This window comes from Melitaea cinxia, chromosome 5 (assembly GCF_905220565.1).
Source record: "Melitaea cinxia chromosome 5, ilMelCinx1.1, whole genome shotgun sequence".
In the NCBI taxonomy this organism is placed as follows: domain Eukaryota; kingdom Metazoa; phylum Arthropoda; class Insecta; order Lepidoptera; family Nymphalidae; genus Melitaea; species Melitaea cinxia.
The window spans coordinates 3153199-3172472 of record NC_059398.1 but is presented as its reverse complement, the minus strand read 5'-3'; the positions used below and the strand labels follow the sequence as shown (position 1 = coordinate 3172472).

The following is a 19274-nucleotide window of genomic DNA, read 5'->3' as shown; positions in this document are numbered from 1 at the left end:
ACTGCAATGAAGTTCATTAACAGCAGAAAAATAGAACAAATTAGAGCTAGCATTCGTTGCGCTAAACTGAATAAATGCTGGGAAAGCTATCTCTAATTAACATGACCGACTGATAATAGCGCTTGTTTTTCTCACGATAGACACTGACAACGGAAGTGAATTGCAAAAAGATAAATCAGTTCCCTTGCGTAGACAACGCAAACAGCGGTACTTATCATGTGAGAATGCAACGCTCCACTTACTCGGTGCAGCTTATTCCGTTACCCGAGCCGCTCGGAATATGAAACTGTTTAACTTATTTACGCTTCTTATCGCCGACTACCTAAACGGGGAAGCTAAATGAAAGATATGTTGCTTTGCATAAAATTTGCGCTTAATCGAGAAATAAACGTTGTCGAAAAAATACCCGAAGGCTCACTGTAATTACCTGTATTATTTGGCCACCCACCTATCTCGATATCAGCGACGCCGAGCTTCAGCTTTAATTTATAACATTTTGACCAATAAAACATATTTCTTGCTTTATTTACTTTCAAGTTAATTGAGTTGATCGATTATTCGTTTGAGATTGTTGACTGTAATCTTTATGAGTAATTAATTACTGTGCAGTGACACTTATCAAGATTAAATTTATTTTAAAACACTGTCACTGGTTAATCTAGGATTTTTCTGCAGTTATTCGTAATATGTTGAATATTTTCTTACGAGCTCGATAAATATTCGAATATTCGTACCTATCCATCCATCTTATCCAACCTATCCATCTTTATAATGTTGTAAAATTTTTGCTTAAAGTCTGTATACATTGCCGTATATTTCTAATAGATACCAATTCGTCAGAATATATTTAGGTAGATTAAATAATTCATCCGACCGTGATCTTCTTTTATATTAGTGTTCGTTCTGAATTCTGATCTCGTTTGTGCTCTTGTGAAATTACTCTTATAAACAATTGTAGAGATAGAATCATTTCACACACATTTCATCAACTTATCTCGGTTTCGTTCTCAGTGCACTCTTTGTTGTATTGTTTATCATCTACAATAGACAATGTCTAAGTGCCATTTTTCGCAATTTTAATTTTGCAATTTTTGTGTAAATGTTTGTTTAATTTTAACTAATATAACGTTTAACAATAAGAAATCTCGTTTTTGAATTGTCTCTTTTTATGGAATTATTTCTCAGATAAGGATACAGTTATTCCTATCTAACATTAATTATCTAAAAGTTTCGAATTATTATAAGAACGACTGAACGACATTCCATTATAATGACACAAATTTAAAAACAAATAAAAATGAAACGGATATCCTTAAAGATGATCGTTTGACATTTGCGCTTCATAACCCGCAGTTGAAAGTTATTAATTATTTTATTACTGTCAAGTACCAACATTATTGACTTATAACTAAGTACGTACTTTGTCGATGTTTTCGATGCAGGAAGTGCGTGCGAGAATTCGATTTGTCACGACCGGTGGTACTTTACATTGATTCGAAGTTGGAACGATCGAAAGTTTCGACACGCTAAATTTGCTACGTTTGACAATTAATAACGGTAGAATAAGCAGGCCGAAATGATAACAGTTATAATTTTGTTTTTAGATTTAATTGTGCTCTATATATTGGAGGTGCGGATCGATCGTACGTTTGGGATCTTTTATATTCATTCCGCGAACATCGAGGTCGTTCGTCCCGGTTCTTGTCTGATGCTAGTTATGCTTTTGCATGCCGCTGACGGAATCCCGATTCTACCTGCGTACTAGTATTAGCACATTGAAAGCACTACGCTATTAGAATTTATATAAGCTGTGTGATGATTCTCATAAATCTAAAATTGTTCACGGATTCTGTTTTGCGGGAACAATGGCATTATTATGGAAATATTTTAGTACTCTGTGATTTTATTACGTGAGCGACTGTTTTAGGTACAATCGTAAGACAAGTTATTCGCAGCGTCTCATAACGATCATGATGTGGCATTTAATCGATAATGGCAGTAGCGTGGCGGCGAGCTTGGAGCGCATGACGATCGAGCTGATCTCCGTGTCTAGAGCTGTCTACGTAAACATTTCGGCTGTACATTGACTTTCATAATTATGAACGTATTGTCGAAAGATAACGCATTAGACGATCCAATTAAATCATAATACGCATTAAAGTACGACGTCCAATCGTTAAATCCGTCTCAAGTGCTGACAAAATGTCATTCGCTGTATGACCTCATCAAATACACGGCGAGGTGAAAGAGAGATCGTAAAGCATGTCATGGAAGTTTTACATTTATGTCATTCTTTACTTGAGATTTTAAAACTTTTTTGGTCATATTATAATATTTTTGTTGACATTTATTTATGAGAGCTAACGTTTTATATTGGATTAAACTGTGTTGATTTAAATATTAAACATTTAATTCTTATTATAGTTATTTCCGTACCTTCAGCTCAGCTATAAATCCTTGACCTTTGTTTCACTCGTTTGTAAATTACATTAGAAGCGTGGCGATGGCTTATGCTAATACCTATAGATAATTATATATTGCACAAATGCATGAAGCGGAACTGTTCTCATGTCCGGAACTAAATTGACGTGCATATTTCATATTACTGATAAATTCCGTAAACTTTGAAAATATTGACATATCTTTCCACATATTTTAATTTAAAAAGACTATCGTCCTTTTAAAATACATTAAAATGTATTCCATTTTGTTGAATTTGTTTGTCTGTTATATTTATTTAAAAAGCACTTTTAAAGCGTTTCCTGTCTTCTACACACACATCTCCTGCATAAATGAGGTAGATTTAAATCAGTTTATTATAATACCGTGGTCAACGATTTTCTCAAACCCTCTTAAATATTCTATTTGTCTGTCCGTGGGAGCGTATTGACTTGTAAAGCCGCGTCGTTACTGGTAGGTATGCGACAGGTTGGCGGATGTAGGTGTCCGCAAATATTAGTACTTACCTAATTCACTCAACTATTCGTAATAAATTTTATCGAAGTAAATGAACATATTTAAGGATTAAAAGAAACATCAGAAGGGTTTCATTGTTAGATCTTTTAACTTGGAATAATTTTTTTTCAATTGTTTTCTTGTCTGTCTTCGTCCGATTAAATCTATATAAATTATTTATTTATTTATTTATTTATTTATTACTTCTTGCATACATATAATCAAACACTTTTACGTAGTAAAAAAAAAAAGAATAAAAAAAAAACAATAGAACAGAAATAAAATTAAACAAAAGGTAGTTACAATGACAGCATGCAAAGGCGGTCTTATTGCTTTAAGCAATCTCTTCCAGACAACCCCAGGTAAAAGGAGATTATTAGTAACAAAGTGCGGGATTGTGCAAAAGTAGATAAATATAAATAGAATTATAAATACATTAAAAAAAAATACATACATACACTTAAATTATGAAATGTTGAAATGTATGTAGTACATTATTATACATTATATACATGTATGCGAATGACTTTCACGAACGACGACATAAAATTGAATATTTTTTAAATCGGTTTTCGTTATTGTCAGGGCTAGGATTGCACAAGAGAAAAAATTGAAAGTAATCGATAGATTTTCACAAAAAAAAAATGTTGGTACAAAGTTCACCGGATCAGAGAATTTTAAATAACATTATATTAATCAGTAAATCATTAACACATCTTTATATGATAGGACCAATAGGATAATATAGTATCTACTCAAAGTTTTCCGATTCTCGACAAAGTTGTTTAAAAATTTTTAATCAAAGTATATAATGATTTATTTCTTGTTATTTGTAAGTAAAAATGAAGCATTTTGTGATTTTAGTATGAATTACTTTGTTCATTATTTTTATGTTGTTTTTCTAGTGTTAATATTCTAAATTTAGCAGGTTCATCTTGTAACATTATACGAGTATTTCACGCCTGTTTAGCCGCATTACACTCGTCACATGTTTCGCTTCAAATCTCATTACCTAACGTGGGTATAGATTTATATTGACATTTTTAGCCCCCACGCAAATAGAGGGGGGTGTTATCGATTTCACGTATCTATGTATCTGTCTGTAATGTATAGATTTTGATCTACATATATTTTTTTCTGGAAAGTGACTTGATTAAGCAGCTTCATATCTATAATTAAACTCTTATAAAATAGAATATAATTTGTTTATTTCAAGTTATTTCTATTTTTTATATTAAGTTTTTATAACCATCGCCTAACAATGGCATATTATATAATAATAACTTTCATAAATATAAAAAGGAATTAATGATATATATGTGCATCGATGCATTCTTCTCAGTTCGTTGACATCATGACAGATGACGAGATTGTGTAATTTACGATTATGACACGTAATCTGACACAAGAGTCTGTGGTGTCGGTCGTTCGGTCGGCGCAGGCGCAGGCGAGGTCGCGATTGACGTGCGCGCGCAATATGAATGGATCAATGGACCCCCACTACGTGGCCGTTCATTCACCAGGCCGCATGTAGTAATCGATACAATGCTAATTTAAATACCGTACTCGGAAACTAGCTCTGTAACATGAAAAGTAATGGCACTTACGCCTATTTTAACGTAATTACTGTTTGTTATCAACGTAACCAATATGAGTACCGACGTATTAAGTAACGTTTAATTTTATCATAGTAATTACATATAGATTTTAGAGATTTTATATCTTCAATATTTATGATTGCTGCTCTGCTAATATTACGTCATAGAATGTGATATTTATAACCTACTTTTTTTTCTAGGCTGTGGTTTTCTAAGTGTGAAATAGAATAATGAATGATTCAAGAGTTTCTGAGTTTATCGTTTGCGCGAAACAATTATTACCTCGTTTAACGTTTTTACACTTAGTGCATGTATGTATGTTTCCGATACTTTACAGCAACCATGGTCACGGGAGGAGTGGTGGACAGTTAGCAGTTGTTTACTAGCTTTTGTTGCATAAATCGATAGACTTACCTTATTGTAAAAAATAAATAATAAAATGTAGGTAGGTATGTGATAAAAAAACGGAAAATACTTTAAAAAATATGTGTAAAAATCATTTGTCGATTCTTGGAAATTAGGAAAAAATAAGTTTTATATCCATTAGGTAAACAGCGGGAGTCCGGAAATACGAACTCAATTATAATTACTACTTCAAAGGTAACAATTATAATATCTATCCGTCCGTATCAATATCCTGCCTGTCAAAGCGTCAATTATCGTTAAGACAACAGCTAATTACTGCAATCATTGCTCTCAATTGCCGTCAATAATGGAGGTATTCCCAAATAACCCGGCAGCTTCATCATTGTAAACATTACTTACGGCCTTCGACAATTACTTCTGGTAAAGCCTATGATAGCCTATAAGTATCTTATATAAGGGATAAAGTATAACTTTAGGTTTTACAGACTACGAAAAGAAAAGATGTGTTTAATACTGAAAGAAAGCTTTATCAATCTTTATATGTTCAATACCGTCATATGCTAGAAAACTATCTAAAACTTTAACAGGAACTAGTGAAGTTGGCTCTAAAAATGTAGTAGCATTTACTCAAGATAATTTTCTTATTTCTAGAAAACCATTATTAATCCTGGTATTTAATCTAAAAATTAATATTTTTAGTATTGTTTTCTAATGTTTACGTGAATTTTACTCATTGTAATGAAACATCTTATTAGTTGTCCTGTGACCATGGTTGCTGTATAATATCCGGAACGTCGGGCATCATAAAACTTAATAAACCGTGATAAAATCCAAAAAACTTGTTTCATTATAATTTTTAATATTACCATAATTTACAAGTCTATATTTGATAATCATCATCATCATTACAGCCTATACAGTCCACTGCTGGACATAGGCCTCCACAAGTTTACGCCAAAAATAACGTGAACTCATGTGTTTTGCCCATAGTCACCACGCTGGGAAGGCGGGTTGGTGACCGCAGTACTGGCTTTGTCGCACCGAAGACGCTGCTGCCCGTCTTCGGCCTGTGTATTTCAAAGCCAGCACTTGGATGGTTATCCCGCCACCGGTCGGCTTTTTAAGTTCCAAGGTGGTAGTGAAACTGTGATATCCCTTAGTCGCCTCTTACGACACCCACGGGAAGAGAGGGGGTGGCTAAATTCTTTAGTACCGTAGCCACACAGTACATATTACATACATATTTGATAATACGTTATTTAAAATACTTTTATTTCCGTCACTCTGTTACGATTCGAGACAATTTTTTATTTGACGATGTGTAAATTGAGTGGCTCCCTACTATATTGTACGCTTGTGCCACTCCGTCCACGTCCACGTGTAGTTGCTATACATCTCAAATCGAGATCATAGTTTGTTTTTATTCACAAGAATGATAGTGTGGTGGACTCTTCAATACTCCATATATTTCTGAATTTGCGTACTAGACATAGAAGTTTTGACGTTAACTCCTTACAAATTGTGTCAAAAATAGCTGGTAGTCAAAACCTCTATCTCTCTATAAAAAAATATATAGGTTAAAGTAAGTAATAGATAGGTTAATGAAAGTAGCCGTAATAATAAGAAAACAGTATTTTTTATACCGACTTCCACAAAAGGAGGCGGTTCTTAATTCGACTGTATTTTTTTTTAAAGTATGTTACCTCAGAACTTTTTACTGGTGCCCGAATTTGATGATTCTTGTTTTAATCGAAATCTGGTCTCATTTAAGTTTTATCGAGATGATGACTACTTTTGAGTCATCTTTGATAACGCGTATTTACTTGACTATAAATTTGCGTTTCGTCGATGTAATTGGAATCAGTTTTTTTTTGTTTGCGAGCAAACATTTATTTAAACTTTCTTTGACTTAATACTACTAGAATAGGTTACAATTGGGTATTTTAAAGTACGGTCAATTTAATTAGGTCTTTAAATCACATTTTTGTAATTACCTTACAAAAATATGTCACACTAAAAGCATTATACGTGTTACACTATTTCGACATATTATTCCTTTGGTGTTGCATTCGTGAATGAAGTCATTTATGATTTCTCCTTTATATAATAGGTTGAGTTATTGTCGTGCCATATCAGTATAGACTAAACAAGATGATAACGGGCGTCTCCTTGTCGTCTCTATAAGGAAACCCGTCCGTCGGATATGGACATCACGAGAAGACTTCTGCTATGTTTGTAAGGAACCTTCATGAATAAGGTGTAGTAAGGACACTATTGGCTATAGAATTACGACATTATAAGCGAAACTTAAATGGTTCAAAGAAAAATATATCTATATTCTAAGTAGAGTTTTATAAGCACTTCTGTATAGTAATTTTGTTATCTTAAGAGGTACTAGGATATATGAGCCTCCGTAGAATCAATTCTATATGAATATATTATATACGAGTATGGTCCAACATGTATCGTCCTACTGCTAGGCATAGGCCTCTTATACTAAGTAGCAGCCCTGCTTCACTACAGGGTGGCCAACATATTTCCAATTATGAGTAACGATCGTTATCAGGTGTCTAACGGCCGAACCCAATATTCAATCTAAAGATAGAGATAGGTAGTTATCATCGACTGCTAATAACTAACTATCTATCCTTTGTAGTTGTCCCAATAATTCGCATAGGGGACTACTATCTCCAGTTAGCTGTAGATAGACCGGCTACCTGAGCTCTTCCTTACATTCCAGTATACGCAGCGTCACAGACGGCCTCAGTTATGTTACACAGATGTTTTGTAGTATTTAAATTTGTCATACAAATTTTATTCATATTAAAGTAATCTTGTTTTATAAAAATATGGACAAATTAATTTTTACATAGACTTTTTAATTTATAATAAATGATATTATTTTAACATGGAATCCATGGTAAATGTAGTAACGGAACGTTTTAACACGACACGAAAAGACGCTACGACGCCATTACGCTTTATTGAATCGTCGTTTCGTTTGTATTTTTTTTTTTTTACAAATCAAAATTCAAATTATACAAATCATTGCAAATTATACAATCATTCACCAAATTTTTTGTTTTATTCACAAGATGAGTAAAGTAAGTATTATTTCACAAGAAACTTATTATTTTTATTCAAATAATTGTTGCAAAAGAGCAATATCACTTGAACTGCTACTTGAACTTGAGTCTGCCATTATTTTTCACTCGAAATTAATTTTATTTTAAACAAAGAAAATACTTTTTCAATTAATAAATCTTAGTTATCCCCCGAAAACTATAGATCGGATATTGTTGTTACTAAAGATAACCAACGCTACTGACAGATAGAACTCTATTATTATTGGGACGCTTACACTGTCATTTTCATACGAACTGTTATCTCTGGTAAGCTATCCTCCCTCTCGTCGATAGACAGCTTTGAAGGATAGGATTGCCTATCGTCGACAAGTTTATTGGGTCAGTAAAATGAATGATAGATAGATATTTCTGTCTCTAGTAGGACATAACCAGAGATAGATTGAATATTGGGTTCGGCCGTAAGATAACAACCGGGACCCGATAGCTTTATGTTCTCTTCAAAGCACGATAGCAGAATAGAACGATTTAAATTTTACTTGTAATGCGGAGTCTTTGTAAGAATAACCCATTGATAAAACTCGGCTGTCTGTCTGTTCGTTGATTCGTCTGCCACAGCTGACCATTATTTATATTTTTTATCGAATACGCTAAGAAGGCCTCTAAAAAATGAAATTTAAACATCAATGGGGATAATAAACTGGGTCGTAGCCCGCGAGGGTCGATAAACTTAGAACTTAAGTATTCCAAGGACACATAAATTAATTAACTTACAGCTAAATAACTTAACACGTGTTTTCCTTTATTTAAATGAAGTGTACTACGTCTGTTTAGTTTTACATACGTCTTTAACAGCTAGCAGATGGTCTTGGCTGTCATGGATCAGTGGATGGAATACGAGAATGCATACCAGACGGCCGCGAATACAAATCCAGACTGCAGCGTTGATATTTTTTTAATGTCTAAAGCGTATGCTTCAATTTACATGCTCAACGATTAAAGAAAAAAAAAACGAAAAGAAAGCTACAAGGTTTAGAATAAAATCTGAGAAACGTTCACAATATATCTGCCGTAACATTACAGCAGCGTGGTAAATTAATCACCAACCGTCTTCCTTCCCAGGACAAGAGGCAATTTCGCATAAACATAAAGTATTATTTTCTTTTTATAACACGTTTATGACGGAAAATCTAGTTGGCAATGATATGGTAGTTTCGGGAAAAAAGAAAACAGGAAAAGTTGATAATAGAATTAAAATAAAAACGCTGGGTTGTATGTAAAGTATTAGAGATCAGTGATAGGATGGAAATCGTATGCTTTAAAAGTTTATGGCGTGAACTTGTGGAGGCCTATGTCCAGCAGTGGATTGCGATAGGGTGATACGATGATGAATGATGAATGCATTGAAATAGCCCCGTGGATAATAGATAGTTTTAGAGATACAGTAGGCGGGTTCCATAAAACAAAAACGATTTTTATACAATTATATATACGTTTGTGTATTTGTATACTACATTATGCAAAGGTGCAAATGTTTATTGTTTTTTTTTTTACAAGTTAAGTTTCCGGTGCGATTAGTGTCCGCAGCGTGGAATTTTAAGTGGTCCACACTCGTAAAATTAACCGGGCCATATATGGAATGAATAGAGAAGAATTTTAAAAAGTGTCTGCACTCGGTCCACGGTTTAATAATAAAATTGTGTGTGAAATGAAGGCATATATTTGTTTCATTGTCAAGTTTTAAAGGAACATATTTAATACACATCTTGACTCTTTCTTGGATGTTGTAAAATATGTAAAACAGGTTTTATTAATTAGAATGTTCTTAATTTTTATAGTTACGATAATGAGTTTCCTTTTATTATGATAACTTTATTTTTTTATTTGTTGAATAGTAATTTATGATGAATATCGTCATAAGATAGCGTTGTTTTAACCGACACAGATTTTTCATTTATTTAATACGATTTATATTGTTTAGTACTTTTGTCTAGTAGTTTTTCCCTTGATATTTTAATTTATTTTGGTATAATGAAATTTGCTGTAAATAGTAAAAGAAATCTGACTATTCGTTTAGTAGTTTTAAAAGCTATTAAATACGAACAAACCTATATTTTCTCTTTATATTATTGGTATAGATAACAAAAAAAAGATAACGGTATCCTTTAATTAACAAAAAAAAAAACCGACTTCAAAAAGGAAACTAAAAAGTGAAAAATAAATTTTCTTAGTACAAAGTAATTCGTATTTTGATTTAGTTAATCAGAAATGATTAAATAAATATTTTATAATTTTGAAGTCGGTGCCAAGTAAAACAATAACTACTCTAGTATCTACTCGTAAGTTGTATTCAGTTTTCTTTCATAATTTGTTTCATTGACTATTAGTTTGAATACTGTTATTATTCTGTTATTGTTTTGACATATCTAATAATATTTTTTGTACTTGTTTGTTGTGTGTGTGTTGTTTGTATTTGTTATTGTAGCCAGGTTGTTGTAGTATTTACTTGGCACCAACTTCAAAATTATAAAATATTTATTTAATCATTTCTGATTAACTAAATCAAAATACGAATTACTTTGTACTAAGAAAATTTATTTTTCACTTTTTAGTTTCCTTTTTGAAGTCGGTTTTTTTTTGTTAAAAATTATTTTATTTTACAATTTTTAGTGATGGGTAGACCTAACAAGGATGCTTTTTCTCTTATGTCGGGGGTTCGGAAACATACACAATACACAAGCACAAACACCCAGATCATGACAAACATCTATATGGCCAATACAAATATCTGTCGTGCGCGGAGATGGACCCACTAACGCCAGCGCAACAGACGGTGCTGTGACCGCTGCGCTAACGCGTCGACATACTATGAGTAAAGTTCGCTATCAGGTGTACGTAATAACAACCGGGACCCGCGACCGTCGATGTTTAGGCGCCGCTGACACGGCACATGCACCATTCTATCAAAGCGGTCGTCAAACAACAAAAGGTAACTGCTGTAAATTGTTGAGAAATTCCCTCGAGTGTTTATGGGCTCCATCATCAAACCTGGTCCTGCGACACAGATGATCACACAGCGGGTAATTGCTATAAATCGTTGAAAAGTTCCCTCCACTATCTTTCGTCTCCATCATCAGACTATAATGACACTTGTAACTCATATAGGTGCAAAGTTCTCATCAATAGAAACGAATTAAGTTCAAACAGCAGGTAATTGCTATAAGTCGTTGAAGAGTACCCTCGAATATCTTTCGTCTCCATCATCACACTGAAATGGCACTTATAACTCATATATATGCAAAGTTCTCATCAATAGAAACGAATTAAGTTCAAACAGCAGGTAATTGCTATAAATCGTTAAAGAGTTCCCTCGACTAACTTTTGTCTTCATCGTCAAACTGTAAGGGCACTTATAACTCATACAGGTGCAAAGTTCTCATCAATAGAAACGAATTAAGTTCAAAAAGCAGGTAATTGCTATAAATTGTTGAAGAGTTCCCTCGACTATCTTTCTTCTCCATCATCAGATCGACTCCAGACCTTTATTAAATAGTAGTGCTTTATAGTACTTAATGAAAACATGATTAAATTTACTAGTCACCCTTACGATTTTTGAAAGTTTCCCTCGATTTCTCTGGGATCCCATCATCAGATCCTGGTTTCCTTATCATGGTACCAAACTATGAATATCTCCTTTCCAACAAAAAAAGAATTATCAAAATCGGTTCATAAACGAAGAAGTTATCTCCGAACATACATAAAAAAATATATATATATATACGGTCGAATTGAGTAACCTCCTCCTTTTTTTGAAGTCGGTTAAAAAACGTTCTTATCTGCATCTCATCTGAAAATCTGATTGCAGAAGTAAAAAACAAATGCTAACGACGATATTTTCTTTCAAAGCTTGTTTCTGTGGCTCATCCCTCGTCACCATCTATTGGGAGGGTGGCTAGTACAGAGATACCGTCCTAATCGTGTGAAACCCAGTAAAGATATTCGGTCGCACGTCAACAATGTCTAACAGGCTCGTGAAGCTGTCAAATCGTCACGTCGCTAATGGGGGTCTGTCATCGGCTCGACCCCTTTAAACTCGCGTTTCCTGTCGTCCAAATGTTATTTCGAGACGGATATACTTAAGTGCTTAGAATACCTCGTTTTGTGGATAGGAACGTGACATTCCCGTATGTACGCACCAGATGTCTGACGGTGACAGTAAATTTAACTTGGATTCTAAATGAGTATCAATCCACTTGTCAGTAATCGATTTATGGTGGCCCATAGTTGAGTCTTATTAACCCAACCGCATGGTTTTTGATTGTTAATGAATATCTTGTTTTAAGTTAAACATACTAGCCTTTTAAATGAAGCTTTGTCTCTTAATATTAACCAAAGAAAGTAATGTTTTTTTTTTAATATTTTCATGAATAAAATTAGGTACTATTTATTTCTAAGATTGACAATTGAAACAAGAATTAAAATTACAACTGATTTACTTTAAAAAGTTTTGCTAGAAATTAAATAAAGTTTAGAAAAAAATAATAATTCAAAAAGTTATCCTGTGAAGTAAAAAAAAAAACTTGATTTTCTTTTCGTTACAAAATTTTGTCCAAACTTTGTTTGATTACTACATTAATAAGATTAAAAACGTGTAATTTTTTTTTCTATACCCTTATGTAACATGATACAGTAACCGCCACATTATTACAATAACTTATTATATAGTCTTAAAACTCATCTCATTGACGGATTCAAATTACAATCTCGTTGAAGACACAAAGCGTTTGTAACATCACCGTCATCGAGGGGCCCACTTAAAATCGTATCAGACTTTTTTAAAAACGTGGCTTAAACAGTAGTGTCGTGGGCGTTGACTAAGTAGTGGGGCTCGAAATGACCGTAGTTTGTTTTAACTACGCACTTCCGCCAAATGACTGCTGGCATGACACATTGTTCGATTGTCATGGTACGCTCATAATTACAGGCCTGCATAAAAGGCTACACACGTTTTATTGTAATCTAGAACAATAATAGTATTGGGTAACTATTATTGTTATACACTTTCTTTTACGCCAACATATTACGTATACTTTATATTAACTATAAATGGACTAAGGATAAATCGTTAAATTTCGTAGTATTCTATATTTGAACAATATCTCAACTACATTCTTTAGTTTCGCTTCGGGGAAAATCGACTAACATATGTTTCCTTTAGATATTGTCAGATGTTAAATTTTTTTTCGAAGTAGCTGGTGATACTTCTGAAAAAAAGCAGATAAGTCGTTTAGTCATACGTTTTTTTCTCAATTAAGTATCGGAAATCATTAGCGCGTTGCTAGGTGTGAGTAAGATTTTTTTTCCTATGAATCTAGTATGTCATCCTTCTTTTCTTGAGTCGTATAAAGTAAAACTGTCTATAGGTATGCAAACAGTTTATGAAGACTTTTTATAAGAACCTTTTAACTAAGCATATTTTGTATTATATGCTTAGTTAAAAGTTCATTAAAATTCTCATTTACGAGTAGGTATATAATATACACTGCCTACTTGTCTATGTTATCATAAATGCCCCATTTTATTTTTTTAATTGCAAATCTTGCGGAAGTACATTAGTTGATCTCGACGCGTCGTATCTCCTCCTGTATCCTGCGGCCGGAAGTGTGCGGATGTTGCGTCATCGACGGAAATAGACGCCCTCTGTGTCACGCGTGTCGTCACCAGCAGCGTCATTGTCAACATGTTGCTCCGGTTCTGCTGTTGATCACATAATAATTTTTTTTGAGTAGTCATTGTTTTGCCCGATGAATGAAATGAAATATTCATTATAGTTTCAATTTAATCATCATCCTCTCTATATTGTATATTATATTAGTAAAATATTGCCAATCCATTATCAGTAATCTTCAACGTCGTTTACAAGCAACCTGACTTAACGACTGAGGAAATGACTGCCATTACACCATTTTCATTTCTCGTACGATGTACATTTAACTACAAATTAGACCTTGTTACTGATAAGTTGGAACGAAAAATTAAACTTAATGACTACCATTAATCACGAAAAGTCAATTCGACTCTGGCGCAGCTTTTGAACGGAAACAGACCCAATATTTCTGCGATATATCTCTCCCGTGCAGCCCAGGCCAAAGAGACGTTCCTCTTTCATTTCCGCGGCCGATATTGTTGGCATATTTCACTCTATACTCGGGCTCCACGGTCGAATATAAAGTCGAGTGTTTGATGTAAACATTTCCACCGCGGTCAATATTTACGATCGTGTCGAACACTTAATCAACGGCAGGAAGATGTTTACAGTCCGCTTATATTTTAGTCCAATCAAAATATGGTAATTCCCGGTCCCGGCCAGCGGTCCTTTAGCAGAATCAATTTGTCTTCGCGCTATTTATGGCCATGTTTTCCCAATTAACTGGCAATACGGTGGCTTCGATTATTTCGCATTAAATGTGCGGACGACTCCCGCATCCGGTGATTACGTCTGGCGCATAATTTGTGATGCGCCAGCGCCGAACTGCGCGTCCTACACATTGATTTTTGTTAGATAAAAAAATATAAGGGTTCGTCTCTGCGCGAACGATGTTGCTTGGTCCCGGGTTGTTCGTTTATTTTTATTTTAGTATTAAGTTCTTTGCACCTGCATTCTTCTTATTGGAGTTGGTTAGCTTTAAATAAGTTTTACTTATGTTATATTTTTATTAACGTTATTAATATGCGCTGAAGTGCAAATTTATTACTAAGTAATATAATTTATACTTTGTAAATTTATTAACTCATTTAATGGTCAAAGCTATTTTAGTGATATATTAAGAAATGATCTTGTTTTACGACTAATTTATTCTTAAGTTTTTGCGTCTCGATGTACTTTAACGATCGCTAATAAATAGCAGTACAATAATATTTTATTATGTTTACAGAGACCCCGAGCATCGCCGGCATCGTCAGGCTCGTGCCGGCGACCGGATGCGACACTGGCCATATAATGTGGCTGCTTGATGAGCCCAATCAACCTTATGAAGGTAATAATTCAGATGATAAAAGTTTTCTTATTTTTAAATTGTTGTTACTTCTATTTAATACTTCTAATGAATTTATAGTACCTACTAATAAATTTATCGTTCGTGTTTCCAGATTGTGAGCAACTTCTCTGCTTTCGCTATTACAATGGAGAAGAAGATGAATGTCTGGCGGAGTCGTCGTCGCTCGCGCCGCGGTTTAAAGTTGACCTTAAAAAGCTGCCCTTGCGACTTAAAGAGGGCATGTCAAGGAAGAGAAGCGGTGATCAGGTCTCACCCTTCTCTTATCACAATGAGAGCTTTGAAATGAACTCGGAGAACACGCCTCGAGTCGAACTTGTCAGCACCAGCCAGGACATCAAGCATCTTAGCGAAAACGTCAATAAATGCTCAATTAGCGCTTTAGAAACTAGTGGGACTTTGAATCTCGAACAAACAAAATGTGATGCAATCAAATCTCTAGTTAGTAATAGTAATGAATCTCATTTTGTAAATAGTGAATCTCGAAGCGTGTTGGAATGTAAGCCGACGTCATCGGGTGTAAAAAAGAAATGTCCTCCACCCGTGGATACCGGTGGTGGGCAGTCATTAAACGGAGTGAAGAAAAAAACTAATATGAATATAGGCCTTGAATCTCCAACGTCTCCCGATACGGAGTATTATAAGATTTGGTCGCCTCAGAATCCGTGCAAAATAATGAAGTTTGTGTATGACGTCGAAGGTGCTAATGTGCCAAATGATGCTCAAAAATCTCCAGTACCGCCACTGCCGCCTAGACAATCACATAAACCTTTAGAAAGAATGCACGCCTTACCTCCGATTGTTCAGAGGCACCGAAAGCCAAAAAAATTGACAAAGCCTGAGGACGCTTTTACTTTTGAACTTATAGATACTGATGAACAATTTTTTACTGATAATAATATTGCCAACTCCGCTGTGCTGCAAGGAAACATTAATGACTTTAAGCCCGGAGAGTTTTATAATGGTGCACAAGCACCTATATCTTCGACTACTAGCTTTTTACGAGAATGTCAAAATGTCGCGCCCTTGGCGACTCCAGAGACAGATGGCAGCTTATGTGAATCTACAGTCTCTATGAAGGTATCTAAATTAGTTGATGATAAGAAAACAAACGATGTACCTGATAGTGCGCAAAGCGTAAGTAAGAATAGTATAATGTTTATAAAAGATATAGGTCCAGATAATTATATAACGACAACTTTCGCAAGGAAAGATAAAAATGCAACGGACAGCATCCATTCAACGCCAAATCATGCAAAATCAGAAGAAAAGGCTCAACATACATTCCTCAATGATATAAGTAACCATCAGGATTTTGAGGACGATAATAGGAATCAAGTTGAAGAGAAAGAAATAACAGTTTTGAAAGGACATAAACCTCTAACTAGACAAAGTTCGGGTCGAGCTACACCAACTATGATGACTGCATTTTTAAATTCTTCTCATATTGAAGGGCCCAGCAGGGTTGGGGAAAGAGACGGAAACACTAGTCCTAACGATCCTAGTTCCTGCAATTCTTCCCATTCAACATCTCCTGTCGATGAAAGTAACAAGATCCCAAGCGTTGGCACTATGATAATGAATCGAAAATACTCCTGTGATAGTTCGACACCTAGACACTCGAGTCTGCCTCGACACCTTCTAAAGAATCTGGGGTGCGAAAGTACTCCTAAACATTCACCTAATAAAACAAACTTTTCAAAAGACACACCAGATAGTCCTATGAGACCGCATCCAAGAGTACTGACACGGGTTGCGGCCTTAGCTGGGTCACCAGTTCCGCAATGTCCGCCAACGCCAACACATCATGCAAGAAGGCCGAGACCATTACCTCCTCCAGACTTGCACCCTCCACCCATACAGAATTCAGAAAACAGAGTGCACGAAAACTTCGAAATGGTGGAATTTACAAATGAATTGAGAACCACAGAGATAAGATCTCCGAATCTTGAATTCGTGAATAGTAATCATTTTACGATAGTTCATGCTGGGCCACCCAATGATGTTGTATTACGGAGGCCGCCAGTAGATGACGGTGATGATAGCGAGAATGCTGTCGCCTCACCTACGCCCTTAAGACATATGGCAGGCATAAGATTACCTTCAATACCGGAGAGGGCATCGAGACAAATGGCTCTGACTGGAGATTTTCCTGCCAATATGATTGGGGGAATAATCGAATGCGAGGAGCCTTTGCCACCTGGTAAGGACACAATAATTAATACGAGAAAAGGAATAACAATAAAAAGCTAATAAAATATATTTTTCACTCAGGTTGGGAAGCACGTATGGACAGTCACGGTCGCGTGTTCTATATCGACCACATCAATAGAACGACGACTTGGCAACGTCCCGCTGCTAACGGAAGTGCACCGAGGTCACCCGCTCCAGAAGTGCAAAGAAGACAACTAGATAGAAGGTGATTGTTAAGAAACAATTTGACCTTTAGAAGTGTAATGTCATTTTTTTCCAAAATAGACTTTGTGTTTGTAAATAATACTGTTGACTGCTTTATTATAAATAAGTATTCTGATAATTAAATTCTTTCTTTTGTATTCTAAGGGAAACTCATAAACTATAGAATTAATTTTAATAAAACATTCAATAGTGAATTTGTTACTGGTCTTTACTTATAGAGACATCTTTTACCAAGTATTTGAGTTACATGTAAAAGTTTTAAAATCACCTAATGATCCAAAGAAGCAAATATTTTCCAAATATTAATTAAACACCTTTTGAATGCTTACCGAATCAAATAGATACTATATTAATTTGGAGAGACCGTTCGGCGAGACCAACTCGAGCGGGTTGCGGGTTCGATTCCCACCTCGAATGTGGATATATGTATATATGCTATGTTTTACAATCATAAATATATATGTCGATATGTGTATTATTATATTATATATATTGGATCATTATCATGAAACGTATGAGGGTATATATTTCTTAACCTGGATCTGAGACTATTACAATCGCTTCATCAGATACCAATCCATCCGGCGCACGATGACTCGAACTCAGCTGGGCGAGGAAGAGGGCGGGGCGAGTTCGCCACCACCGGCCAGTACGTCTCGCCCGCCCGAGTCGCAATCACAAGCGCCCCACGCTCCCCACCCCGCTGCAGAGTTCCTCGCGAGACCTGACTTCTACTCCATCTTGCATATGAACTTGGTTAGTATTCCCAGATTTAAAACTAGATTTTTAAAATGTTTTTTTTTTTTCTTAATAATTTTTTCTTTATAATATACTTTCTATATATAATAATACTTTCTAATATCATTCATAGCAAATAATAATTTCTCATTATTTTTTACAACATTATATAACAAGGTCATGATAACCAAAAAGCAGTAAAATAATAACTAAGTTGTTAAAAAAATCTTGCAGGTCGTGATTATAACAATATTATTCTGCATTATAAAAATTAATAAACTCCCTCATGCTGCCATTTGGTGATGAATGGATGAAAAAATGGTGGCATGTGCTCTGTGCTGCCACCTCTTGACGAAAGTTAAAATAGAATATTAATTATACTTGTGAGAATTATTAGAAATTTTATTATTCCTCCTCAGACTTCAATAGATTGTATTTTAGATTCTGATTTTATAAATAAGGAATCTAAATGTAGGTAATAATTTACAGTAGATACAAATTATTAAATATTACAATTCCTTTATTTCCAGGAAGCGTCATCACTTTACAACTGCAATTCAACTCTAAAACATATGATATCGAAGATCCGCCGTGACACGTCGTCCTTCGAACGTTATCAACACAACCGTGATTTGGTCGCACTCGTGAACATGTTTAGCGAGACGGATCGAGACCTACCTTTGGGATGGGACTCGAAGCTGGACCGAAATGGAAAGGTAAATATACCTGTGATGTTAAGATAATCTATATTGTTATATAAAAGATTAAGCTATAAAAAGATTGTAATATTTGAGGGCAACCCAATTCCATCGGTATTACATTGACACGGTAAATGAAGTAATATCAACTTGATTTGCGTTTAAAGCTACCTACACCAACCAACAGTTAGCTCCTGAGTTTTGTTTAACTGTTAGGTAGATATGTAATAAAGTTCTAATTCCATTTTTGTTCAAATTTCCATCTCGAGTTTGATCTTCAAACACAGTGTTAAAAACATTCGCATTAATCCATAAAAAAGCAACCGATCTCTCGACGGCCAATGTCCAACAGCGTTTCTTTGT

The 19274-nt window shown here is 34.8% G+C and overlaps 1 protein-coding gene across 1 annotated transcript; it reads left to right on the top strand.

Annotated features, from left to right (window-relative positions):
- The first annotated feature begins 12018 nt into the window (after nucleotides 1–12018).
- LOC123653699 lies at nucleotides 12019–17451 on the top strand. The gene is made up of 3 exons (XM_045589691.1): nucleotides 12019–12067; nucleotides 14938–15039; nucleotides 15152–17451. Exons 1-3 carry the CDS (start codon nucleotides 12019–12021, stop codon nucleotides 17308–17310), a joined length of 2310 nt encoding a protein of 769 aa, XP_045445647.1. The 3' UTR covers nucleotides 17311–17451.
- The last annotated feature ends 1823 nt before the right edge of the window (nucleotides 17452–19274 follow it).

Excerpts from the sequence above, each read along its gene's own strand:
- LOC123653699 (XM_045589691.1), top strand. The coding sequence starts at position 12,019 with ATGTCTAACAGGCTCGTGAAGCTGTCAAATCGTCACGTCGCTAATGGG. Across the intron at positions 12,068-14,937 it reads TCGTCACGTCGCTAATGGGG|AGACCCCGAGCATCGCCGGC; the intron begins GTCTGTCATCGG and ends TTATGTTTACAG. Across the intron at positions 15,040-15,151 it reads GCCCAATCAACCTTATGAAG|ATTGTGAGCAACTTCTCTGC; the intron begins GTAATAATTCAG and ends TCGTGTTTCCAG.